General features: G+C 40.5%; 2 protein-coding genes across 12 annotated transcripts in view; both read right to left on the bottom strand.

The window, feature by feature from the left end:
- Positions 1-18,245, bottom strand: part of LOC125430762 — a 107,970-nt gene extending 89,725 nt beyond the window's left edge. For 6 of the 7 annotated variants that reach the window (XR_007244223.1, XM_048492987.1, XM_048492977.1 and 3 more), the window contains exons 1-7: positions 18,030-18,245; positions 15,276-15,417; positions 13,787-13,859; positions 10,462-10,572; positions 8,121-8,234; positions 5,144-5,338; positions 2,191-2,347 (exon numbers count right to left, since the gene is read on the bottom strand). Coding sequence is in view for 6 of the 7 variants with exons in the window: in XM_048492987.1 (XP_048348944.1) it covers positions 2,191-2,347; positions 5,144-5,338; positions 8,121-8,234; positions 10,462-10,572; positions 13,787-13,859; positions 15,276-15,412 (787 nt within the window). In the remaining variant the exon portion in view is untranslated. The remainder of the gene's footprint in view (positions 1-2,190; positions 2,348-5,143; positions 5,339-8,120; positions 8,235-10,461; positions 10,573-13,786; positions 13,860-15,275; positions 15,418-18,029) is intronic. The other variant, XM_048492995.1, reaches the window with a different exon arrangement.
- A 7,096-nt stretch (positions 18,246-25,341) lies between these two features.
- CEP57L1 (centrosomal protein 57 like 1) overlaps positions 25,342-27,994 on the bottom strand; it is a 36,342-nt gene continuing 33,689 nt past the window's right edge. For all 5 annotated transcript variants that reach the window (XM_048493117.1, XM_048493139.1, XM_048493148.1 and 2 more), the window contains 3 exons: positions 27,717-27,946; positions 26,547-26,691; positions 25,342-25,750 (listed from right to left, as the gene is read on the bottom strand). In XM_048493117.1, the coding sequence (XP_048349074.1) occupies positions 25,526-25,750; positions 26,547-26,691; positions 27,717-27,946 (600 nt within the window). In that variant the 3' untranslated portion in view covers positions 25,342-25,525. The remainder of the gene's footprint in view (positions 25,751-26,546; positions 26,692-27,716; positions 27,947-27,994) is intronic.

Here is a 27,994-nt window from a genome sequence, read left to right on the forward strand (position 1 = left end):
TGCTTCCTTCCCTTTTCTTACCCTCCTATTTTCTTCCCTCTTTCCCCACCCCCGCCTCCCTTTCCCCTGATTTGTCAACCTACCTAGGTCTCTTTTACCCTTTCTTCCCTTCTCTGTCAATCTTCCCTTTCTCTATTTCTTCTCCTAAAGAATCCCCACCCCCACCCCCAGGTGCTGCTTCTCCTCACAGTCTGGCCAGTTAGAAGCCAATGGGAAAGTTTTCAAAGGGACAGCTGAGCTGTCAGCTACCGATGATCCTTCTCCCCCTCTAGTAAGGCTCTGTAATTGCCCGTTGGAATGTTTTAAAAGAGTCAGCTGAGCCAGCAACAACAGGGCTTTGCAAGTGGGAGAGACGATTCTCACCCCAGCCTCTGTAATGGATGGCTACGCTACCCTTTTAAAACCTCCCTGTCAGTTTCTAACTGGTCAGACTGTGGACAGAAGCAGAGGTGGTGGTGATGGTGGTTGTCTGAACTCTCAGTACGGGGCTCTTCAGTGCTGCTTTTCAAATCCTCTTTTCCTCCCACACTTCAGCAGCATTGCATTTTGGGATTCATTAAACCCCACACACCTTTTCATTAGAGGGTTGAGATTTTTCTGCAGCCTTGCAGTAGGGGATCCTCCAAGTTTAACGAAGAATCGCACTTCTTTCCATGTGGGCTCAATCAGTAGATATAAGTATCTGCAGATGAAGCCCCCCATGTAACTATCAGATATGTAGATATAATATTGGGTAGTGTTTAAAGGAAATTCTGCAAACAAACATCTCAAGTATCCAAAATTATTGGACAATCCTCTGAAAACAAATCTTTATATAATTCTAGACTTCTCCAAATGATCTGTAGAACATCTTGTCTTCTAATATGTGGACATCTTATCGGCTCACAATCCCTGTTCAAATGATCACAACTAACACATTCAGAATCTAATGCTGACTGTTGCCACAGCAACGAGAGCACTGGATTCGGTATCAGAAAGCATGAGTCCAGATCTTCACTCTGTTGTGCTGAGATATTTCAAATTTCAGCTGTATGAAAGTACTTAAGGACTTTTTTGAAGAATATATAGTCAACAGCAAAGGTTATATAAGTATTCAACCTATCAAAACAAATTAGATTCAGAGTGCTCAGATGATATGTGACAGTAACTATTGTTTCTTTTAAAGCAGAAGACAGCAGTAGCATTTTACTGTTTGAACTAGAACTGCTTGCCTGTCTGAGCTTATACAAGAAGAGAAAGGCTAGAAGCCTTCTCCCTGATAGGTCAACTTCGTGCATTCAGGGAGAGTTTGACATGAAGGCATTTGTCCATTGCTAATAGATGGCACACTGAAGTCAAGAGGCCAAAAAAGTGCATCAAAGTGAGAATGAGTCTGGAAGCACAATATGAGAGAATATTTTGAGGCCCCTGGTTTGAAAGGAATCCTCTCCACTCTGATCAGAAGCACTGTCTCTCATTTCATGTTAGGTGTCTCAGTGGGTCAGATCAGCCCAAGATCCCAGGTCCTCCCCCCCCAGTAGAGATCTTCTCCCCCTTTTCATTTCACATGCACTCCCCTCTTTCTGGTCTTGGCCATTTAAGGAGGCCTGGAGCATTCCCTACAATCGCAACATCTTGTGAGAAATGTACCATGAGCTTCTGCAAAATGTTCAAACCACTCCAGTCAAGTAACTAGACAGTTATGCAGAGGGAATAAATGCATTACCCTAAGCCTACATTCGTGCAGTTTAAGTGCTGGGAAAATACACTCCCTTTGCAACAAAAGCTGAGCCCATGGTGTAGTTAGAGGATGCATGACAAACTCACCTTCTTAAAGCTGACCACAGAGGCGTAGCTCCAAGGGAGCGGGGGGTGCACGAGCACGAGCATGGGCGCACGCCCCTGTGGGGGTATGGTGAGGGTGTTCCTGGGTGGGATGTGGGCGGAGGACGCACCGGTGCACCGGGCGCTTTTCTCCATTGCTACGCCTCTGGCTTACCAGATCAGGATGTGGCCAGTTGGACACGAGACCTCCTTAGGAGTTGCATGTAAGTCTCCTTAAATTCCATGAAGGAAGACAAGTAGAATACAAATAGAGGGAACAAACCTCAAAGGAAGGTATTTACCCCTCAAACATCTGCACAATTAGTGTTAAAATAGCCACATTGTAGAAAAACTCCAAGGCATGTGAATATAATAATTATTTCTTACCATCTGTGGTTGCGGCATTGGGTGAGATAAAGAACTGCATATTAGAAGACAAGGAGTCCAGCTTTTTGAAAGCTTTGTCTTTATCCTGATCATCACGGCCTTGATGCCTACCAATGGCCTCCTCCATCCTGTGAGTGACAGGCAAGTACTGCAGTACCTACAGGTGTGAAAACACATCTTGTTTTTATGAGAAAGTGAGATGAAGAACAAATACAATAAATAAGATTTTAAAGAAACACAGCTCTTGGGCCTTCACCCAAAGAACCATGGGAACAGTTTTTACATTACTTTTCCCTCACAGGAAATTTACCCTCTAGAGTTGCCATCCCTATCACAGAAATACAGTTAATACAGTTTCTTAGAAGAAAACCACAGCCGGCCACTGTCTGGAGTAGGCTTCACATTCTTGATATATTTAGGAGGACCTAAAGTAGCTATGGACCACTGAAAGTGTTATGTATTTACACCTCAAAAAGGAGGAGTGGTGAATGACACACACTCATAAAGGAGTGGCAAATAACACACACTGACATTATCTTACAAGGGGATGGGGGTTCAAGGCACCAATCTGTCTGGAATTGTAGGGGTTGCCGCTGATGTAACTTTCCTGAACAGTCTTGCTGTACTGGTTGCTGGTGCTCTAGTGTCTGGATCCCGCAAAATACTGCTGTTGTTACCATTAGATTATAGGTAAGAAATTGTAGATCCATTCCACACACTGAAAAGAGCGGAACAGGAATTTGAAACTTTTGATGGGGCTTTAATAGAATGGTATCTATCTATCTATCTATCTATCTATCTATCTATCTATCTATCTATCTATCTATCTATCTATCTATCTATCTATCTATCTATCTATCTATCTATCTATCTATCTATCTATCTATCTATCTATCTATCGTTGTTGTTGTTGTAGTTGTAGATTTCACAGCTGCCAGATCTTTAGCTGGTTGTTGGCCTTCATTACAATTCGAGCCTCACCCAGAGGCCTAGGAAGTTGTAATGTATCGGCGCAGTATTCGTGCGTATCCCAGCAGGGCTGCCTTCTGAATTTGACCAATGTGAATTTTGTCAATTTGAAGATGTTTCAAGTGCTGCCCTAGTGTTTTCGGGATGGCGTCCAGCATGTCGATTACCACTGGGACAATCTCAGCTGGTTTGTGCCATAGACGCTGAAGCTCAATTTTCAAATCGTGGTATCTAGTGACCTTCTCGTGTTCTTTTTCAATGACCCTGCTGTCACCGGGGACTGCTATGTCAATGATGCTCACTTTCTTGTCCTCGATCACGGTGATGTCTGGTGTATTGTGTTTCAACACTTTGTCCATTTGGATTCGAAAGTCCCACAGGATCTTGACCTTCTCATTTTCCATTACTTTCTCTGGACAATGTTCCCACCAGTTCTTAGCTGTTCTTATGTTGTAATTCTTGCATAAATTCCAATGGATCATCTTGGCCACTGAGTTGTGTCTCTGTACTCAGTCTGGGCAATCTTTGTGCAGCAGCTGAGGACATGATCTACAGTTTCATCAGCTTCTTTGCACAATCTGCATTTTGCATGCAGTCCGAGGGATTTTTTTTGAATTTGGCCTTGATCGAATTTGTTCTAATGGCTTGCCTCTTGGAGCAACTTCAAAATCCAGGGATTCCGCTTCCTTTTTCAGAAAGGTACCTCAGTTGTTAACCACATGCCAGGTCTTTTCTTTCATGGTCCAACTTTGTCCTTTGATTTTCTCCAGAAATTGGGCCATTGCAGTGCTTTGTTGTGTACATACATACATACATATATATACACACATATTATTATTATTATTATTATTATTGTTGTTGTTGTTGTTGTTGTTGTTGTTGTTGTTGTTGTTGTTGTTGTTGTTGTTGTTGTTGTTATTATTATTATTATTATTACTACTACTACTACTATTATTATTATTATTGTTGTTGTTGTTGTTGTTGTTGTTGTTGTTGTTGTAGATTTCACAGCTGCCAGATCTTTAGCTGGTTGTTGGCCTTCATTACAATTTGAGCCTCACCCAGAAGCCTAGGAAGTTGTAATGTATCGGCGTAGTATTCGTGCGGATCCCAGCAGGGTTGCCTTCTGAATTTGACAGATGTTAATTTTGTCAATTCGAAGATGTTTCAAATGCCTATCATCATCATCATCATCATCATCATCATCATCATCATCATCATCATCATCATCATCATCATCATCATCATCATCATCATCATCATCATCATCATTATTTCGACTTAATAAACTGCTCTCTCCCAAAGGGCTCAGAGTGATGTACAGACAATAAATACCAAAATACAAAAACATTGAATATCATTAAAATATATAAATCAATAAAAACAGTAGCAGCGATACAACTCACCCACAATTTGGTGGATGGCATCCAGTTCTAACCCTGGGAGGGGACCGGCAGACAGCCAAAGAGAAACTGATGGTATATGGCCATCAGGAAGGGCTCAGGTCATCGGCCAGCCCCCCCCCCCCCCGCCAGCCTGGTGGAACAGCTCAGTTTTGCAGGCCTCGCAGAACTCTCCAATGTCCCGCAATGAACACTACTATGTGTTTCATGCATTTAAGCATGTGATTGGGTTGGAAAGATTTTCAGGTGCTTCACTTCCTTTTTCCAGTACTATCCAGTTCTGGATCAGGATCAGTCTCAGCCTTTTCTGATTATCCTGTGCCTGACTTATGACAAGCAGGGAAGAACTGTGTTCCAAGGTATCCCGTTAGCATTCTCATTTTCTAAAATTCTGAACAGGGTTTTGTTACAATAATGAAAAGGTCCCAGTCCTTCCTTCTCCCACCATTATCGGCAAAAGTCTTGAACTGGGATACATGTTTGTCCTGCCCTTTGCAGCTGTGATTAGAGATTCCAAAGGTTAATAATGTGAAATGTGGCTCAAAGGTTCTGTAATTATTTTTCACAGTCAATTTTCTTACCTGAAGGTAGTTGTGGATGGCCTTAAGTGAGTGCAGATGACATATTAGCCATTGTATGTAAATAGCTAGATCTTCTTCAGTCACTAAACTTGTGGGATTTTCCTGTCCTGAAAGGAAATTCTCTCGTGCCTTTGACAGTCTTGTCGCCCTTTGAACTGCATCATTGTATTCCTGCATAATGTGAGCCACCTGTTTCTATGGAGAGGGTGGAACAGATAGAGAAGATGTGTTATTTTCTGCTTATTTGTTAGCTAGAAATGCAGAAAGGTAGCCTTTCCCTTGAGGTGAGAAATCAAAAGTAGGAGTGAGACATTTACAGTCTCGTGTTGTCCTCAAAATAAAATCTAAGCATTAAAAAGTCACTGCAAAGGCATTTTGTTTTTAAAGTCTTCTGAGCTAACTTCATAGGCTATAGTTAGCATCAATGTACTATCTAGAATCCTTAAAGACTACTACCTGCTGATAACTTCTCAACAGCTGAAACAGATGACTGCTGTCATGGTCTATATCCCATTGTCAGTGCCTTATACTGTACCTCATGATGTTCCCAAGTTTCTGCTAATCCCCAGGAGCAGTATTTATAAGGAGAAAAATGGGCTTCAGGGAGAAGACAGAGCAAGAAAGATCTGTTTTCTGAGTAGATCTGCTCATGGTCCTTTTGATACTTAAATCTGGTGACTAGAAGACAGAGCTTTCTATAAACCCAAAAAGGGCCCTTAGTGTGCAGAACAATGTAAAATCGAAAAAGAATCCATTAAAAAACCTGGAAAATGATTAAAGGAGAATTCGTAGCTTTATGCCACAGTGGTAAATGGTAAGAATTTATATGGTAAGTGTATTATAAGGTAAGAACTGAATGGTATTTAAAAAGTGAAGTTTTGTGAAAAATGTTTAGAATTGGTTAAAATGTGTAAGCTCTTATTCACACCCATTGCTGCAACGAGGCTTGCAACCTCGTAATCCACAATGTTTTAGGGACAGGGGACAAATGTAATAGGCTTGCCCCACCCTGAAGGGCTGGTGTGAAGCAGGCCTGCTTAAAGAAGCCTGGAGGACAGTAAAAGTAAGACAGCAGGCCCTAATTTAAATAAAAGCAAGGTGATTGGTCGATGGAAGCCGCTGTTGCCCATGGCCAATGAAAGGGGGTGCTAAAACGCTGCTAGATAAAACAAGAAGAGACAGAGAGAGCCTGTCAGACAGTTCTTTGTTTGGAGTTCTGAAGAGAACAGCTCATGTTCAGTTGAGAGCAGAGTCATGTGGAGGTGAAGCTCTCTCCGCTTCTGTCTCTTGGTGAAAAGGAATTCTGGTCCAAAGCTCAGATAGCTTGACAGGATTCTAGTGACTCTCCTCAAGCAAAGGAAGCTTGTGAGAGGAAGGAAGGCCCTGGCTTTTTGGTGCAGAGCGAAGCGCCGGCCAGAGGCTTGTCAGTAGACACTGACCAGACCTAGGAGTCTGTCCTGCCCCTGTACAACACCACTCTGGGAAAAGCCCAATCCAGAGGCAGTGAGGCCAGTTTGGGAGTAGTGTGAGAGAGGGAGGCTTTGCATGCCAGAATCTCACAGGGCATAGACTGTGTGTGTGTGTATTCAGTGGGTTGTGGATCAGAAAGGACTAGTGTCTGTCTGTGAGGAAAAGCAAAGTGTATGAAAGCCAAAATTGTTCCTGAAGAGATACTCATGCGCATGGCGTATGTATGCGTAAGCGTATGTACAAGTATGCAAGCGTATGTATGCAGTGTATGCGGCGCATGCGGCGCAAGGCGCATGCATGCAGGTGTGTGTGTGTGTGTGTGTGTGTGAAACCTAAGTAACATATGACGCTCTGTAACTTTTAAGTGAAAAGAACCTCTCTGAAACCATCAAGTGTTAGTACCTCTCTGAACCAGTTTAAGAAACCTTTCTTTTGTTTTTTTGTAAAATAAATTTAATTCACTGTGTTCAAGTTACCCTCGTGCCAGCCTGCTTTTGTGTGTGAGAGGTGGAAGAGTGCCTGTCTGAGAGACTAGAATCCCAGCCAATTTTGAGTTCCCTCCATTTTTTGTATATGGGACTCTGAAGAACATTTCCCTCAGACCAAGAGCGAATGTGAGGTGGGATCCCTTATTATATTTGGCAGCCAGCAGCAGTTTTGGGATTCCTAGTTCCTTCCCTTTAATGGTGGCAGCAGAGTAAAAAAGAAGATCCCTGAACACTAGCCTGGGATATTTTGGGCGGCAAAGGAAACCCCACTGGTCAGTTTATGTAGAACTTATGTTTTAGATAAACAGGGAATTACCTTATCAGTTTCTCACCAGCATGGCCAATTGGCCATGCTGGTAGGGCTGGGATGGGAAATTGTAGTTCCTGAAATTGAGAGCCGCAAGCAGGTTCCCTACCCCCTGGTGCAGGGTGTTTCTCTCGATGTCAGGGACCATCACCAGCATGGCCAATTGGCCATGCTGGTAGGGGCTGATGGGAATTGTAGTTCCTGAACATCTGGAGAGCCGCAGGTTCCCTACCCCTGGTTTAGTGGGAGCCTTGATTGTAGGCCACACGTCCCGTAACAATTGGTGGCTAGTGGTGGGTTAACATATCTCTCCCTTGCCTTGAGTATAAGTGTCCCCGTTACACTAGGCAACCACAGAATTCAAAGCTGGATTTCTGTGAATAAAAAGGCAGGGGGAGAGGGCAGGGTTCTTTCCAGGCCTGATTTTGGCTTTTGAAGGAAGTCTTATTGGGCCCAGGTCTAGGATTACCAGCTCCTTGTAGGAAAATTCCAGGAAATCTTGAGATGGAGTCTGAGGAAGATAGTGTTTGTGGCAGGGAAAGGCCTCAGCTGGATATAATGTCACAGAGTCCATCTTCCAAAACAGCCATTTTTCCAAGGGTTCAAATTGCCATGAGACCCTTAGAATGAGCAGTGATTTTAAAAAATCAAATAAATAAATAAATAAATAAATAAATAAATAAATAAATAAATAAATAAATAAATAACATACCTGGTAGAAAGGATATAGTTGCTCAATTACACTGCTGTGCTGACAAAATCTTTTCCATCTAAGCATGTATAAATATTTGCTTTGCACCAATTGGGTGATTCTGTCTGTAAAAAACTTTATAAAAAGCTACATATTAAAACTGTGGAATTGCTCCCACACTGGGTACTAACAAGGTAACGTAACATATGCAAGAAAAGCAAGTCATTTACTCATACCTTACTCTCAATAAATTTATTTTAAAATGACAAAAATTCTATGCAACCAACTGATGTTTTGCCCCAACTATCATAGCATGGTCTGATTTAACATTATTACCATTATTATTATTATTATTATTATTATTATTATTATTATTATTATTATTATTATTATTATTATTATTATTATTATTATTATTATTATTATTATTATTATTATTATTATTATTGTTGTTTATTAATTAATTAATTAATATTAATCACAGAGAGGTCTGTTACACAGTGTCCAGACACAGTGTGTAAGACTTCTCTCTGTGATACACCTCTGAAGATGCCAGCCACAGATGCAGGCGAAACATTAGGAACAAGATCCACCAGACCACGGCCACACAGCCCGGAAAACCCACCAGAAACAGGAAGATTATTTCAGATCTCCCCATTTTGGATAGTACTTTGATACTGATGGCTTTTATATGGGACCAATATGTATTTATTTCCTATTTGTTACACACAGTCTGCAAGGCTTTCCAAAGATTGCACTACCACTGTATTTTTCCAACTGCAAAATATTTCACTTAATACTCAAAAAAGTGGAAACCAAATAATATAATCAAGAACAACAACAGTTTCACACCACAGGTAACCAGATACCTTCAAAAGTCCTACAAGCATGGCACTGACACCAAATCTACTCCAAATTGTGTCCCATCATCAGCATTTGGAGTCTCTGAACACCATTTATTGCTCCTAACAGTCATTGATGGACCTATCCTCCATGAATTTGTTGTGATAAAAAGGGTTACACGGTTTAGAGACAATCATAAGTAGGTCTTCCAGAAGTAAGTCCCATTACATTCAATGGTGCCCATTATTCTGAATGGTACTTATGCCCAGAAACGTGTTCTTGGGATTTCAGCCTCAGGTTGCAATCATGAGCACATGTACTATGGAGTAAGTCCCATTGAGCTCAACGTGTGTGATGTTAATTAGTACCTCCTCTTACTCCATACTATTTTACAACATTTTAATATATTCCATGAAGGCTCTGCAATCTTCTGTTTTAGCGACTGTAAAGCTTATATTTAGCAGTAAAATCATTCAAAAACGTTGTATTTAAGGAAATTTTGATTTTATTCTATTTAATTTTTTAAGAATCCACGGTCAACAACCATGACACTTTTTGTGAGCATCAACAGTTGTTAGATTTATTTTTCCCAGACAGCTCCTCCCACTTTCTTAATGCATGATAGCAGATTGCTTTTCAGAATCAGAAGCATTGAAATTCACTTGTTCAAAGACAAAAAAACAAACAAAACCCAGTTAATTCTACTGGAGTTGCACAAGCTTTAAAATAAGTCTAAGGAGTTATTTAGAATGTTTTTGCTGTACTATTTCGATGCTGAACAGCATTTGCAACCACCATTTTAATGTGCAAAACATCTGCGCTGCTTCCCTTCCCCTTCCCTTCCCCATACTGAGTCCAGGTATTTTTAGACATTTCCACTTCTCTGATGCAGGAAATGTCCACAAACAAGGAAACATAATACTATTTATCTCCTTGTAATATCTTCTTTAAATATGTATAGTACCAGCAAATAGACTCCCATGGCACACTTAAGCAACAATTTGGAATCTGGTCTTATTTTTAATGAAACCCATACACAATTCCCAGCTTTCATTCTCTTTCTCTGGCTCTCTGCCAAAATTCCACACGGCTCCTTTTCTGCCATTCCCAATCACTGGCAGAACACTGATTTCAAACTCCGCCCAGCAGTAAACAGACCATTATAGAGAGAATCCCCTTTATTTGCTTCTAAACCAATTTCCTGACAATTAGCAAACAATTATTTTAAGACAGGATAGTCACTTTGCTATATGTTACACATCCATTTGCTTCACTGATAGGATTATTTGGGGGGATTTAGACACTGACTTGTGCGAATGTATTTGTGACACACACAGTTATGCAGAAAGGTTCCAATACAAAACATGTATCATTTTCTATATATGCAGTTAAGGCCATGATAGTTTCTGTATGGAGTCTTATTTAAGGTATAAGTAGCTATAATGTTCACCCATCTTAGAACATTCATGTTGAAAAATTCTAAATGGGTCTTCAATTCACATGAAGATAACAAAATTACCTGATGCAATAACAAAGGTAAGCTTGCAGAAGTATATTCTCTTTTCAGACAGCTCTCTAGCTCTCTCTGCAGGACATCAGCTTGAATTACAAGTGGTTTTGCACCTGCTACCTATAAAGAACAGACATTGAGAGTTTGAAGTGAAACTGAGTTTTTTTTAGGACACCTTTGATCGAGCAGTTGGACATCACAGGCTCTGTATAACCCCCCCCCCCCCCCCCATATTTATAGGCTAAGAGCTCAGAAAGTGAGATTCATCCTGCTCTTTTCTTTTCTGGAACTTGTTGAAGCATGATATGGGATTATTACAGTTAATGTTCTCCATCCTCCATTCTTATGACAGAGAGTATAAATTGCACAATTGGTTCTGTAATCACCATTAATTAATTATTTCTAGCCTGGCTTTCTCTCTGAGATGCAACAAAGATTTCCAAGTGTAAAACACAGTGGTTCCTGTACATAGGTGCATCCAAGGCCATGATGGGCATTGTAGGTAATAATCACAACCTTGCATTGAATCTACTAGCTGATAGGTAGCCAACTGACTGACTGCAGAATGGGTATGACCTCAAGACTGATAGTAAAACAGCTGCACCTTTCTGTACTGATTGGAGTTTCCAAGACAACTTCAAGGGCAAATGCTTGTAAAGCGCATTATAATATTCTAGTACTGAATCAAGTTCAAAATTCTGGTGACATTTGAAGCCCTTAATGGTCTGGGACCCTTGCATCTGTGGAACGGCCTCTTCCAATACACCCCCAAAGAACACTTTCCTCATCAGGTGACAATTTACTGGTGGTCCCTGGCCCAAAAATCTTCTGGCTGACCTCAACCTGGACCAGACATTTCTCAGCTCTGCCCTGACACGGAGTAACTCTTTTTCAAGTAAAACCTGGATCCTGCAGTACCTGATGCAATTCTGCCAGGCCTGGTTCAAGACTGTCAGGTCTTTGGTGAGAACTGTGATAGTTTTCCTCCTACTGCCTCTCTCCCCCTCTCCCCTCTTTTCTTTTTTATTATGGTATTATTGTTTTAGGTTTTTTCCTATTATATTCTTTCCCCCCGATAGGTCTCCCTTGTTGTTTTAGATGCCATTGAGTTTTGTTAATTGGGAATTATATGTTAGATATATTGTTCAATTGTTGTGAATTCTATTGAAAGCCGGCCTGAGCCCCGAATGTTGGGAAAGGGAACCAAATAAATAAATATCTTGAGGTTACCATCTATTTATTATTTATGGTCCACCTCTCTCATTGAGACTCAAGATGGATTAAGTTAACATGACATGGAGCCAGGTGGCCAGGGCTGAGTCAAGGTAGGAATCCATCTTTGGGGCGAAATGAATTTGCTTCTGTAGAAATAATGCTGAATCCAATATAACACCTAGGCTCTTAACCAGGGGCGTACCTGCCAGAGGGACATCGGGTAACCCCGTATCCCTGGGCACCACCTATCACCCCCCACAGACTGAAGCCTTCCGTTGGCCTGCCGGGCACCCCTTGGCCTGGCCCCACAAGAGGAAGAGGCCAAAGACCAGGAGCCCGCCTACAGGGAGGTTGGGAGGCAGGGCTTGGTGGCACCCTGCAAGCTGACTTCTGCCCTCCCCAGGGCCTGGGGAGGGCAGGAGCCAGCCTGAAGGGAGGACGGAGGGACAGGGCTCCATGGTGGGTAGCCCAAGCAGGCGCCACTGAGTCCAGCCCCCCAGCCATACCAGGCCTGCTTCCTGTAGGTGCCACCGAGCCCTACCTCCCCCCCTGGCCTCCTTGCTAGCTCCCATAAGTGGGGCAGGGGGGCAAGGAGCCAGGCAGGGGGATGCAGGGAGCCTGTCATGCCCCCAGGTGCCATTTAGGCCCAGTATGCCACTGCTGTTAACCATGTCAGCCAGGGTTACGTGAACCCCATCACTTCCTTCAAGTCCTCAGCCTTTCCACACAAGCATGACATGTCTTGTCAGGAGTCAGGCTGATTAGTATTCGATGGTAGCAGAGAAGTAAAATTCCTTTGTTGTTGTCAGTGGTGCCTCATAGGTCTTCTCACACTCTGCTGCACCATTCTAGCCTTTCCTGGCCCTCTTCAGGTCATGCAGCTCCCAGGAAAACCAAGGGGCTGGGGTCTACTTGAAGGGTGGGAGAGGGCAAGAAAGGGCCTTGTTGATAACTTCCAGGAGCTATCCAAATGTGCATGGCCCTCAAAGAGTTGTCTAATGGGATCCTAAAATCAACCAGCACATTCTGAAATTTTGTAGGATCCATGAGTCTCTGTAGGTGGACCATTTTTAACTGGCCCCCTGACCTTGAAGAGTGCCAGTGCCACTTCAGTGTTGCTTTGAGTAGACAGTGGTCGAACTACAGCACAGGCTGAACCTCCAACTCCCAAACCAGACTTCCCCCTAAGGCTCACTGCAAAATATTAAGTCCAAGACATTTTTCAAGTGCTGGGGCTACCACAAACTGAGAGGGGCTCATGACAGCCAAGAAAGGCCACAAAATCTTGAGCTGGCCCTTGCAAGGTACTCTCGGTACGAATGTTGACAATCTCAGAACAAGAAGCCTACATATCTCCTGCCCCAAACTTAAGGGTACCTCAGCCAGGTTTCACAAGGTGCCCACCAAAGTACTAGGCTGCCAGTTCACAGGTGGAATGCCCAGCCTATCCTTGGGACCAACACAGAGAACAATCAGTGCTGGCAATAGTTTCTACTGGCTGTCTGAGAAAGTGGAAAAACTTGTGGAGTATGATAACTATCACTGCCCTATGCAGGGTTTAAAAAGGACTGCATAAACAGATGGGGCTGACAGAGACAGCTGCACTACATCATTTCCCTGCAACCAAGGCTTTGTCAAATGCATTTTCTCCTCCTCCAAAAACCCAAATGGGGGTGCAGTTTTGTTCTTCACTGATCTATTATTGCACAAGACAAAGTGAAGAAAACAGGATGGGACAGATAAGCAGTGAGCACTCTTTCCTATCACTGACCATCTTTGGAAACTTCCACTCCCCATATCTACCAGCTCCCATATGAACAGCAATAGAACACTTAAGCATCTACCTCACAGATCCTTAGCAAAGGTGAGCATGCTCTCACTTGCTCCAATTGGGTGTTGTGGGTGGGAATCACTCAATTTGTGTGCCACTAAACCTACAAAAACCTCCCAGATGACCCCCCCCTTCCCAAATGTAATGTCAGGCATATTCAAAGCATGTTTATTTAGAAAGCTCACTAGTAAGCATGCTTAGGATAGTCCTCATTATCTGAAAATTGTTTCTGTATCCGTTGTAATATGTTCTGATGAAATATTTTACAAGGATGTATCCATCACTTACCTGTAAACATTTTTTCAGTGCAAACTCTCTTTCTCTTCTGAAAAAATAAATATCTTTTGGGAGTGGAACGGAGCTATGAAAGATGATCAAAAAACTGTTTTAGACATGCATAGAATTAGCAACAAATTATATAAGTGGGGCATCTAGAATTTAACATATTAGTCAGTTGAAACGTTTCATTGTGACCTTCTAATAAACAGTTCAACTCAGCGTTGGTGCACATAGTCACTCAGAATGGTCACTCATTGATACATTAAGTCATCCAGATATCACAAATGGAAACTTCAAACTTCCTCAATTTGGTTTAAGTGATTATATGTAAAATTCCAAGTTATCCTTGCGACGAACAAGTCACACAGCTACAAGGAACCATCAGAGCAGCAGACATAAGTGTTTGCTGGAAGCAGGGTCACGTATGGATCAGCCTCACTCAATATAATTCCATCTCTTTATTCAAATGGTTGTTTTAGTTAAGCTTATACAAAACATTTAGAACCTTTTTAATCCCTTTTGTATGATTTTCATTCAATGTTCAGACAGTCCAGTTTGCTGTACTATCTATTCACTCTAATTAGCTATTCAACTTGTAGCAAAGGTCCTGACTTCTATGTGTATAAATGTTTTATGGGTTCTTCAGATTAAAATGGCTGTATCTGTAATCAGACAATTCTTGTGCATATAGAAGATTAACACACTGCAAAGATGGAAATAATGCTGCATTTATTAGATCAGTATACTTGACTAAAAATTGCAATCTACCACCAGTTTTAGAAAAGGTTTGTGCTGCATTCATGTAAAATTCAGATGAAATTCTAATTATTGAAATGATTTGGTGCCAACTGTGGTCTCAACACTTTGACCTTCAACAGCTAGGCCAATTCATTATACTAGTTTATATCACCAAAACCACAACCACTTTTCAGAATAATGAGAAACCTGGAAACTAGAGAGCAGGTGAAAAGACAGCATGACAGAGCAGAAGGGGAGAGAAAAGGAAAACTGTACACAGATCTAGATTCAATAAGTAAACATAAAAATATGATTTTTTGAATAGAAATTTTAAAATGGTTCCATGGAATGGTTGGGGTTTAAAGTAAGTTCTTTATCTGAAAAGATTGAAGGTTGCTGATCTCATACAATGAGGATGAACTCGCACAGTTCTCTCACCACCCCACAGCCGCTGACATTTGAGGACAAGTTCACAGGTTGAGGCTGGAAGAATGAAAAAGTACTAACAGATCAGCTTCAGCCAATGGAAAGCTGGCAGGATTGACCTCAGTATTTGGAATTATACGAACAAAACAAACCTATACAGGTAAATCAACTTATGTGAAATAGTGATCAAATATCGAACAATGCCGAACTTGTTCTCACAATTAACTGTAATAAACACTAAGGTAATTTATGGGAGTGGGTTGCACTGAAACAGAGAAATTAACTTCCACTGACTACAGCCTTTTGCTCCCTTGATGAATACGATCATCTTTACCTATAAGACTTGTTTGGTGTTCCGTGCAGAACCCCGTTCTCCTCTATTTCTGTCTTCAGTTCAGTCAGCTGTATTGCTAGCTCTTTTTCTACCTGCTGGACTCTCTCTGTTGAAGAGATCTTGTAAATTTCATCCATTTTGCCTTGCACCATAAAAGGGAAATGTAAGGTGAGCACCTAATTCATATTCACTCTCAACTATAAATATAGATGTATAATCACATTTTTATTAACATAAATATAAATGTAAGTAACAGTGTTTTCTCCTGAGCATGAGGAAGCTAGAAATTGGTCATAATTTTTGCTGGATATTCATACATTGTGAGAACTAAAAATTTGGATTTCCCTATGTTTTCCAATATCACCTGAATATGTATTCAAAAGTACTGTTTCAAGTAATCTGTACATTTGTATTCATGAAAGGGACTTCAGCTTTTAAAACAATGGTGAAAAAGCATTGATCATCAATTCATTCAGCATCATAATTAACTGGAACTTGGGAGCCTGCAAGAAATTAACACCAGTCTGCCTTGATGTCTTTAGTGATGAGCGTCCTGTGATGAATCAGGAAGGTTTCCAGACCACCTTGTACTGAAATCAGTGACTTGTTAAGTCTAGATTGTGAGTTCTGGCCTGTGTGACTAAATGCTTAGTGGGGGTTTTGGAGGGGAGGGGGGTAAAATTCAAAACAAAATAAGAATCCACAGTCTTTTTACGGTGGAATGACTTTCATGTACTTGAGCCTATTCTGGTGTTTTCCACAGGGCACCAGGTTGTGTGGTTTTCCTGCAGCTAATGCAGCTGCCAGTTCAGCATAGTGGCAACAGGATTTTCCACATGTTGGCTGATTACGGCGCGCTAGCAACTGAACCCCGATGTGCAAACTTCCTTGTACCGACATACAAGAACGTCCTTGTTCTTGCCACAGGCCTCCTATGTGGCAAAAGGGGGACACCCAAGAGGAAGCAGGGAAAAAAACTCTTCAACATCAATTCAGGAACAAATACTCTGTATTGAAATGCCTTTGTCAGATACTCTAAGTCCTATCTTCAGAGTTTGTTTTTTGAAACCTTGGCACCAAAAAGTAATAAAATGCACAGCATAGATCTAATATTTCACTGGTAAATGAGCTGGGGAAGGCCAGAGTTCCAACTCCTCACTTCATCATGAAGCTCTTTGGAGGACCTTGAGCCAGCCACAGGTGTTCAGGTAATTCACAGGTAATTCACCCCACAGGTTTTCAGGTTCAACATAGCACTGAATCTCATCAATAGTGCCACTATAAACCTCACTGTAAGAACTGAAATTTTACGATGAGCACGCATCACAATCACATACCAATCCATTTATGAAAAATCAGGAATTTTGTCTATAGAAAAAAGTGATGGTCAGAAATCTGGGTTTGTCTCTTGTACAAAGCCAGCGTGCATAGCCCTCAAGGGAGTACATTGCAGAAGGTTTATTGAGTACAAGATAAAACTTCTACAAAGCAATTATTAAAATTGTCTTATTCCTGAAATATTAAATTATAGCACTGTGGAAACTCTCCTTTTTGAAAAGATTTGTAGTCTGTTCAATTAGCAAGCATCCTAGTTCCAAGTAGATTCAATTCCAAAGCATTCTGAGCAGCGTTGCTTTACTTCTTTGCCAGTCTTTCTTCCCATAAAATACTGAGCCTGTAACCTATAGCCATTAATCTTTCCGCATAAATTGCTGTAATTCCACATATGCTTCCCAGCTAATTCATTTCATATGAGAGCATTAGGATAGCAGGCCAGAGCAAAGGAGAACCATTCATCCAATAGCAAGGGGGGAAACCACGGCTAACTTTCTTTTGCTGCTCTGTGTTTTCAATTAGAATGTTGTGCTTGCAATACCTTTGCCCTGCTTCCCTTGGCCACAGCTGACCCTCCCCACCTCTGGCCTGGAACTTCTGTCTTGGAGCCAAATACCATTTCTGTGCTTAGCTGAACATTTTACGCTTGAACAAAATGATTGCATTACAGCCACAGACAAGGGCAAGTACCTAATAAGAAGGAAAACTGAGATTAAGCTACACACATCCATTTTCACAGAAATCTATTCTTCATTTATAAATTCTTCCCCTCTAACCTTTTATTCTCCATAAGAAATCTGGCACTATTTCTGCTTTATTAGGACTTTCAGTTTAAAGGGTCAACACCTTCCTACCGATCCAAGGAGAGTTGACGTGGAGCAAAAATAATTTTTTTCTATGTAGACTTATTTATGTATAACTTTAAATGAAAGAAGGTTGCTCTCCTAATCTCTGCACTTAATGTTTTGAAAGTAGAATGGTGGGAAACTTTTACAACTGGCACGGGCACTGGGACAGACCCAGCTAGAAAGTTTCATATTAGGGTGCACCGAAATCTTTTGCTATGGATACAAAATAAGGCTGACAGTGGGCAGCAAGCTTTTATACACAGGGATACAAATTAAAGAATAGCTAAACCTTTCCCCTTCCACACATGCAACTTCTCACTAATATACCCAATCCACCTCACATCAGATATTGGAGCTCTGACAAACAGAAATGCATCCACAAAAGATCCACAACATTTTTGGCTTTATTTATCTCTCTGTCTTGTCAAAGCAACACACTGCCTTGTGTGAGCTGTCAGACCGTATATGATACAGACAAGTTTCTTTTCTTTTTTCAAAAGCTTCTTATGGCTGCTATTTCAGCAGGAATTAAAAACAGCAGCAAAAAGTATCTTTAAGCAATTGCACTTACCTCAGTATTGGTGATAAGAGTAGCAATTGATTTGCTATAAACTCTTTAAAAACTTTTACCCCATTTTAGATCAGCAGCTTGAGACCAATGCATGCCTGGCATGATGGCAAGGTCCCACAACCTCCCAAGATCAGAGGTTAAACAGCTTTCAAAAGAGAAAAGAAAAAGCCCTGGTGGATTACTGAAATTTGTAGCAGCAAACCACATCTTCTACAGGTTACTATAGTCAACACAATCAAACACTAAAGTAGCAATGAAGCAGCAAGAGTGACCACAGTAACCATAACAACTTCAGTACACACAACCGTCTACAGGAACTGAGTTAGGCTTCTAATGAGACACACTTTGCATAACACGGCCCCTGGATAGAAGACTAAATACTTTCTCAAATCTGGAGACCTGGACAAATCAGAAAATAAGTTTTTACTTGTCAAGATATAAAGCAAATATGGATGGCAAATGTTTTTGCAACAGGCCCCTAAGGAAGGGGAAGGGGGAATAGGAAATTAGATAGTTAGATAGTAGATATTTGCATCCTTCTCTCCTTCCCAGTCACTCATCTTTTACCTGTCCAGACATCTGCAGCTATATTTATTATTTACTCCAGTTACACCCTGACTTACTCCATGAATGGGACCCAAAGCAGCTTAGTTCATTTTGTCCTCCTCCATTTTATCAACAACTTTAATTTTCCTTTACTGTGAATTCAATCTTCAAACGAAGTGCTGAAAAACACATTCCCCACCCCCACCAAAAAAAAAACAAACCCTGAACACAAAGTTATTCTGCCAAGGACGTAGGTAAGGGGGGGCTTCTCGGGTTCAACCCCCCCAATTAAACGTCTGAAGCTCTGCCCCCCGTTTGTGGTTTTTAAAAATATTTTATAGTGTTTTTTGGTTTTTGGCCTGTAGGGAGACCAATTTTTTAAGCTAGCAGCACCAAAATTTCAGGGATGTTTTGGGAGACTTTACTGATGATACTACCCAGGTTTGGTGATGTTTGGTTTAGGGGATCCAAAGTTATGGACTCCCAAAGGGGGTGCTGCATCCCCCATTGTTTCCAATGGGAGTTAATAGGAGATGGGGGCTTCACTAATAACAATTGAAAAACCAGGATTGAATCCCGAGCAAGTAGAATCATATAGGCCAATAAGTTTATTAAACCAAGATTACAAGATTTTTGTGGACATATTTGCAAATAGATTAAAAAACATCCTTCCGAAGTTAATTGGACAAGAGCAATATGGTTTTATTAGAGGTAAAGATATTTGTCACCCGTTAAGGAATGTATTAAATGTAATAGAACATGGCAAAAACGAAAAATATGCAATGATAAAGTTAGATGTATACAAAGTGTTTGATATAGTTAGTCATAATTACTTATTTCAAACTCTAGAAAATTTTGGGTTTGGAAAACAACTTATAAACATTATACGAGAGATTTACAAAGGAGGAAGGGCAAAAATAAGAATTAATGACAGGTGGACAGGAATTGTTAATATTGAAAGGGGAGTGAAGCAAGGATGTCCATTATCACCACATCTGTTTATACTGGCAATGGAATTTTTGGCAGGAAAGGATAAATAATAATGGAAGGATAAAAGGTTATAAAGTGAATCAAGAAGAAATAAGGTTTATTTGCAGATTATATTTTAGTAATAACGGTGAATCCGGCTGATACAATGAAAGAATTAAAAATAATTCTAGAAGACTTTCAGAAATATTCAGAATTAAAAGTCAACATGGAGAAAACAGAAATAATGGGGGTTAATGTGGAAAAAAGACAATTAGAGAGTGGATTAGTAAAAAAGAAGATTAAATATTAGGGTATTACAATAACACATAGAAAGGAGAAGATGTTTAAATATAATTATGAAGCAAGGTGGAAAAAAATATTAAAACAAATAAAAGAATGGGATAAGAAGACCTTATCGATTACAGGAAAAATCAAAGCATTAAAATGTGTATAATGCCGAAAAATGTTTTATTTATTTTGAACTCTTCCGCTGGAAATTAAGAAAAAGCAATTTGAGGAATGGGATAGAAGGCTGAAAGCTTGGGTCTTTAATAATAAAAAACCAAGAATCATGAATAAGATCATATATATGACAAAAAATTCTCTAGGTTGGGGGATTCCAAAAATCCAGTAATATTATGAAGCATTTCAGATTAAGAGTCTGATGAGTATAAACGAGGATAATGTCGAAAAATGGGTTAAGTTTGATAATGAAATAAACGAAGGAGTTGGTGCACATGGTGTTTTCAATAAAGAGTTAAAGAAAGGAAATCAAAAAGCAATAGGACCAAGAAAGGTCTTGCTAGATATATGGGGAAAATTGAGAGGTAAATGGATGCCTGGCATCCTGGATGTGGCACCTTTGGGAAGGGTGGCTGGCTGGCAAAGAAGGAAAAAAAGTGATAAAAATATTGAAAAGAAAAGGAATTCAAACTGTGGCAAATTTGATTAGGGAAGGAGGAGAAATTATGACATTACAAAATTTTATAGAGATAGGAGGAAATGAGAACTGGTTGGTTTTGAGAGGCATTTGGGAAAGGATAAAGGTTTCATGGAGAAAAGAAGAATGTATAATGTTGAAATGTCTGGAACTATATGGAAAATGCAAAGGGAAAATTCTAGGGCATATTTGCAAATATATGGTAGATGATAAGGAATCATGATAAGAACATTGAAACAAAAATGGGAGAAGGAAGAAGAAGAAGAGTTTGGATTTATATCCCCCCTTTCTCTCCTGCAGGAGACTCAAAGGGGCTTACAATCTCCTTGCCCTTCCCCCCCTCACCCTGTGAGGTAGGCGGGGCTGAGAGAGCTCCGAGAAACTGTGACTAGCCCAAGGTCACCCAGCTGGCATGTGTGGGAGTGTACAGGCTAATCTGAATTCCCCAGATAAGCCTCCACAGCTCAGGCGGCAGAGCTGGAAATCAAACCTGGTTCCTCCAGACAAGATACACAAGCTCTTAACCTCCTACACCACTGCGTAGATTTCTAGACATTGGTAATACTAAAAAATTAATAGACAGTTGGAAAAATATAAAGATTGAGAAATATATGGAGTTAGAAAGTGATATTAAAATGGTATAGAACACCAAAACAACTAGCATACATGATAAAAGGACTTAGTTCTAAAATGCTGGCACTGTGGGATAATTCAAGAGGCATATTATAGCCATATGTGGATAGAATGTGCAGAAGTAAAAAATTTTTGGACAATTGTATTGTTATATATTGAGAAACTGGTGAAGATAAATATTGATTTAAATAATGACTTAATATTCATGGGTGTAAATGTTACAGAAGGGTGGATAAACAATATAGTTATATGTATAAAATAATGATTAAAGCAGCCCATGCAACAATAGCCTTGGGCTGGAAAGAAAAGAAAAAATGGACACTTCAGAAATGGCTAGAATATATCTGGGAACAAGTGACACTTGATATTTTCGATATACTAACCAAAAAATAAGACGTGGCAAGATAAACAGAATGAAATTTTGAAGATATGGATAATATATGTGGACTGGATGAAAGAAGCTCGAGTCAATGAAGAAATATGGGAGAAGAGGCTACTTACTGCTGTTTGTGTGACAAAACTATGAAGAAAAAGTAATTTGGGGGGAAAAGGGGGAAAGTATTGTTTGAAAATGTATGAAGAAGGAAATTACTATAAACTGTAAAATTCAAATGATACAATAAATTTTTTTTTTAAAAAGATGGGGGCTACACATGTGAGGGTCCATAACTTTGGACCCCCTGCACCAAACTTCACCAAACCTGGGTGGTATCATCAGGAGAGTCTCTTACTGATACCACCCAGGTTTTGTGAAGTTTGGTTTAGGGGGACCAAAGTTATGAACTCCCAAAGGGGTCGCCCCATCCTCCATTGTTTCCAATAGGAGCTAATAGAAGATGGGGGCTACACCTTGGAGAGTCCATAACTTTGGACCCCCTGAACCAAACTTCACCAAACCTGGGTGGTACCACCAGAAGAGCCTCTTACTGATACCACCCAGGTTTTGTGAAGTTTGGTTTAGGGGGACCAAAGTTATGGACTCTCAACGGGGGTGCCCCATCCCCCATTGTTTCCAATGGAAGCTATAAAAGACGGGAACTACACCTTTGAGGGTCCATAACTTTCAGTCTCCAGTAGAAACTGGATCCCTGGGAAGTCAGGTGGGGGTTAAGGACTCCTTTTACTTCTTGTTACCACAGGGAACTCTACATAGGCTCTGAGAAACCAGCTATAGTTAATATGTTTGGCACAGTTAGTGCAACTGTATTGGTTTTCACTTGAATATCTCTGTGCTGTTGTTGCTGTAGCTCAGGGGTGGCCAACCTATGGTGCTCCAGATGTTCATGGACTACAATCCCTATCAGCCCCAGCCAGTATGGCTGATGGGAATTGTAGTCCATGAACTTCTGGAGCACCATAGGTTGGCCACCCCTATTGTAGCTTTACCCTGTATTTTGTTTTGCTTTTTCCCACCCCCTTTTGAATCCAACCATGTGTTCTCTTTATTTATTTTTCTCCTTTACAACAAACTGTTTCATAACAAGAAGTTTTGGCTTCGCTTAATGCAATCTATTTCTCTGGGATATTTCTCTTAATCTTTTCCCCATGAGCTAGACTGCACAGGCACGCTTAGGTTGGTTATAGCAGCAGTAGAAAATTTTACTGTATTTATTGCTGATACTTACTGATACCATCCAGGTTTTGTGAAGTTTGGTCAAGGGGATCCAAAGTTATGGACTTCCAAGGGGGTGCCCCATCCCCCATTGTTTCCAATGGGAGCTATAAAAGATGGGGGCTACACATTTGAGGGGCCATAACTTTGGACCCCCTGAACCAAACTTCACCAAACCTGGGTGGTATCATTAGGGGAGTTTCCTAAAGATACCCTGAAAGTTTGGTGCTGCTATCTTAACAATTGCACCCCTGACAGCAGGCACCCCTCAAGTTTCCCCAGATTCTGCTTTTAAATCCACCCCCTTCAGCATGGATTTAAAGGGAGGATGTGAGTTCCCCAGTTTAAACATTGAAAGTGATGCTGTTCCAGGGTGGGGGATAATCCACCTCAAAACAGCATCACTTTCAATGTTGTTTTAACTGGCGACCCCAGACTGGGGAACTGGGGACCCCAAGGGGAACCCTTTAAGGTGGATTTAAAAGGAGAATTTGGGCTCTCTAGTTTAAATACCATTGAAAGTGATGCTGTTTGAGGGTGGAATCCAGCATCACAGAGGCTGCCCATTTGGGGGGGGCGCAAAACTCAGATTTTGCACCGGGCTTCATTTTCCCTAGCTACGCCTCTGCCCAAGGGGAGGGCAGAAGGGGCTGCTGGCTGGGAGCCCAGCTGGTGGGGGCGTGGGAGAGGGCGGGGCAGGGGAGTCTGCCATCCCTGGCCTCGGAGAGCTGCTTTTATAAGCACTTGGCGAGGCATGGCCACGCCCCCAGGGGCGGATGAGGGCATGGCCCCACCTCCGAACCCCCCCATAACAAATCTATACCTACGTCCATGTATTCTGCCCTTCCAACATTTAAGCTACCTATCATAATTTCACAATGGTGGAATTACAGGTATAAGGGGAAAAATTTACTTCTATACTTGATGTTATTTTATTATATTGGAAGCGTTTAGGACTGGGCCATAAATCTGTAATTGTGAAAGTCATTTGAAAAGTCATAAACTTTATTTGTACAGCTAGGAGAAGACAAGAGGACCACAAGACAGGCACACAGCTGGCTTCAATACATACACTGTTGAAACAGCACATTGGAGCATGAAACTTTGTCCCTCTTTAAACACCATTTAATGCATGCAATGCCTCTGCTGTCATTAATACAAATGCTTCAGAACAATAATTAGATTCTGCAAGTCAGAACTAGCATTGCATTCTCCACTTTTTCTGCTGCCTAGTTACAGTACATACCTATGCTCAATTGCCTATTTCTCCAGGGGCCATTGGATTTCTGTAGCAAGCTTAACTACTTACAAATGACATAAGTCAGACATTAGTCAGTTTTGTAGGGTGTTGTGAAAATACACTGCCTATTTTTTTTAATCTTACCTTTATCCTAGAATGCTATACAGGCAGGTCCTTGCCTGCAAACCTGAAGGTCACCCACTCCACTGCAGGGATTCTACCTCACTTTCAGATGGACTTGTGCAATCTGGGCACCATGTATGACCTGACCAATACCAAATTCAGAGAAGTATTTCATCATTTGTGTGCACTCCTTTACAGCAAGACATTATGCTTTCTAGTAATCTAATCTTTGTACATGGCATCCCGCTTTCATATGCAGACTGGAAAATCAGTTTCCATGAAATCTTTTGGAAAAGTTAGGAACCTGTTCAGAGCACATCTATATTATTTGTACCAGAGGTGTGTAAACATAGGAAACTACCTTACAGTGTCAGACCACAGGGTAGCACTGCCTAGCAGCAGATTTCCAAGCACTTTCCCAATCCCTCTTCAAAATAGTTAAAGATGCCAGCGATAAAACTTCCATTTTCTACATGCAAAGCACATAGGTCATAACTGAGCTATGGTCCCTCCCCTAAAGTGAGACAAATAACCCTCAATGCAAATCATCCATTCCAACAATAAAACTAGATAAATCCCATTCCCAGGCTGCCCAGGTGGTCTAATATTGGCACTGACTAATCTGCAGGAATGACACACAAATACTTTACGCTGATGTTTGAATTTGGAAAAAATCACCCTATTTTAACCTTCCCTTTTGCTCAAGGAGGATGTTTAACAAATGAGAATATTTTAGATTGATATGAATTAAAATAACACATAATTGCAGAAAACAGTCACATGACTTATAGCAAATCCTCTATTATAGCTATAACACTTCAGCCTGTACTAGTAGGCATTTTTGTAGCATAACTACTTGAGCACAAATAAGGTTCACAGTCTGTTCTAGTGTGGTCACTGTTATCTTACTGATAAACATTTATGACCAAATTCAGTAAGAGGAGACATGTTTCAGATCTGCAGATGCTTTTGCAGCAGTTGTACTTCCCATCTTCTAGTGAGGCTACTTTTCACGCACCATTCTGTTTATTTTATCGGTTTAAACCAAACAGTTTTGAGATCACCCCTGATGCATAGATTAGGACTGGGTTTAGATTAAACATAAATAAGAGCATGGGCTGATACTCAGTCCATGTTAAGATTCATACCCTCATATAACTATAGAAGCAACCCAAGTGGTCATTTTCAAAATCTGTCTCTATTACTGCAAAAAAATATATTACTCCATATCAATTTCCAGAGCCTTTAATTAAAAAAGGAATGTACACTTTATTAAAACCAAATTACAAATATCTTTTTAAAAAATATAGAAATACAGAAGTTTGGTTCCCCAGATCTAAATCTCAGAATTTTGGATATGCATACATCAGGTACCAAAGATCTACTCAATCCAGTTCCTGATGTATAGTGATTTATGAAACTAATTTTGAGATCTACGGTTCCCATAGGATGTCATCCTTCTTCAATACTGACTGAATTTTCTGAGCACTTTTTAACAGCTGGAGAGAATTTGTAGTCTTATTCACAGAGCAAGTGCCATACACACTGCTTCTTGGAGGGTCTGTGGCCTCTTGAGTTTCTCTGCAGTAATCAGGCTTTGATGTAACATTAGCGGGTTTTCTTTTCAGCTTTTGAGCCTTTTGCTTCAGTTTATAAATCTACAAAGAAAAAAATTCATTACAGTTCTGATAAGAAAGTGTACTTATGCCTTGCAGTATTACAGGAACAAAACAGTAGACAAGCAAATTAAACTAGTATTATATATTTGCCGTAAGAACATTTTTATTGTATGCACAAATAGCTTTGTAAATCATATAGAACAGATACATCATGTCACACTACACCTAAATTGCTTTCTATTTTTTTAGTATAAATTTGCACAATGGAGGGATTCTAGAAGTCTCCAAGAACTTGAAGCAGATGCTAGAATACAAGTCTTGTAACATTCAATTAAAATTCCACAGTTTCTTTGTTTATGCCTAAAGAACATGGGAATGATCTCGGGACACTGTTCCAAGAACATATTTTACCACACAGGAAACCAGAGGTTCATGATATAGTAAGGAATATGACTACAGTAGATGGCATTTCTCTGCTAACATAATATTTAACTGACTGAAGTATACATCATTCTTGAACACAGAAAGCTATAGTAAGAAAGTGGGAATATAGCTCTCCTCCCCAATTATGGCTTTCGGAGTATTTTTCAGTAACAACTACTCCTCGCCTCACAAAAACATCAGGATATCTTACCTGTAAAGTCTACCTTGATCCTGATAATCAAAACGAAACAGCTGGTATATACCAGCACACTAATTTCATGTAATTAGAAATATCAATTTATAATTTATTTTTACACCATTCACAGTACCTAAGAACTGGCTTTCTTAAAATGTCATCAATTCTGCTCTACCTTTTCTTTCCCTTTTCCTGATTTCAGAACTAGTCTCTTACACTGTCCTGGTGTCTTTTCAGCTTGGTGATCTGCTCTCCTTTGATTTCCATCTGCTTCACCAAACACTCCAGTTCACGTTCCAGGTCTTCCCGAACTTCATAGCTTTTAGTTTCTTGTATCTGCTTCAGCAGATCCTGATGTTCACTGTTGAAAACAAACTCTTGTCAGCCATTGTTTCCACTAACAGTCCACCATCCTTCCTATGATTTCTTCCCATCTACCCATCTGTCAGGGATTCTTCACTTATGCACCACCCTACAAAATGTTAGTCTTCTGTTCTGTTTAGCCAATACAATAGCAAATGACAATGCCAGTACTGCTAGGCTATACTGCTCATTCCAGAAGTCAATGCAACTTTGTTCCTTTAAAAAAGTGTTATGACTTGTGTTAATATGGCACGTGAACCACTTTACAGTCCTCTCCAGAAAACACACCACTTCTTGTAGTATAAAAATGCACACATCAATAGATCCCCACTCTATTGTTATGTGGATGTTAGTCAGTCTGGAAATTTTTTTCCTAAACTATCTGTGTAGATGTGGATGGATTCCAATGTTCTAATTTAGGCATAGCTATTTTTCTTCTTTAAAGGCCAACTCTTCTTCCAATGCTAGATCTCAAATTGAACTGGGGTGTCTCTTTAGTCTCAAAAACAGCTTGCCACCATGCAGGAGGAACTGCTGTTTCTGGAAACGCAGGCTCACTGTTGCCTCGGCCTTGCAGGATCCAGTTAGTCATGTGGTTCTTTGGACCTCAGCTTGAATGAATCTAAGAACATAAGAACATAAGAACTAGCCTGCTGGATCAGACCAGATTCCATCTAGTCCAGCATTCTGCTACTCGCAGTGGCCCACCAGGTGCCTTTGGGAGCTCACATGCAGGATGTGAAAGCAATGGCCTTCTGCTGCTGCTGCTGCTCCTGAGCACCTGGTCTGCTAAGGCATTTGCAATCTATTTGTTTTACAAATATAAACAGCTGCATTCAACAGAAATTAAATCCAATTTTAACAGGGCTTCTTCCGATTTCTATACTAGATTAATTTTAAAAAAGGAATGTAGAAATGGGACTACTGGGACAATGCCCTTTTGTTTCCAGGCTGCTTTTGAAACTCTTTGCTCCAAACACAAATAATCTCAGTCCTTCAAATACAAATGAAAAATGTGCTTACAAGCTCATTTGTCCCAGCTCGTCCTGCATGAGCAAAAGAAGTTCTGTCAGATTGTCAGTAGCAGAAGAAGATGCAGAATAAGCAGATCCAGATCTGCACACACCAGTCCATCTAGATGGATTCTTTTCAGCTGCTTCCTGGTCTTGTGGAATTACATACCGACCACGACTTTTCATCATATGCAAGACACTTTGAACATTTGCAGCAACAGAATGACTTGAGCTGGCAGACTGGAGGGAAAACAGCACCTTATGAAATTATTAAAAACAGGCTCTAGT

This window comes from Sphaerodactylus townsendi, linkage group LG01 (assembly GCF_021028975.2).
Source record: "Sphaerodactylus townsendi isolate TG3544 linkage group LG01, MPM_Stown_v2.3, whole genome shotgun sequence".
Lineage (NCBI taxonomy): Eukaryota > Metazoa > Chordata > Lepidosauria > Squamata > Sphaerodactylidae > Sphaerodactylus > Sphaerodactylus townsendi.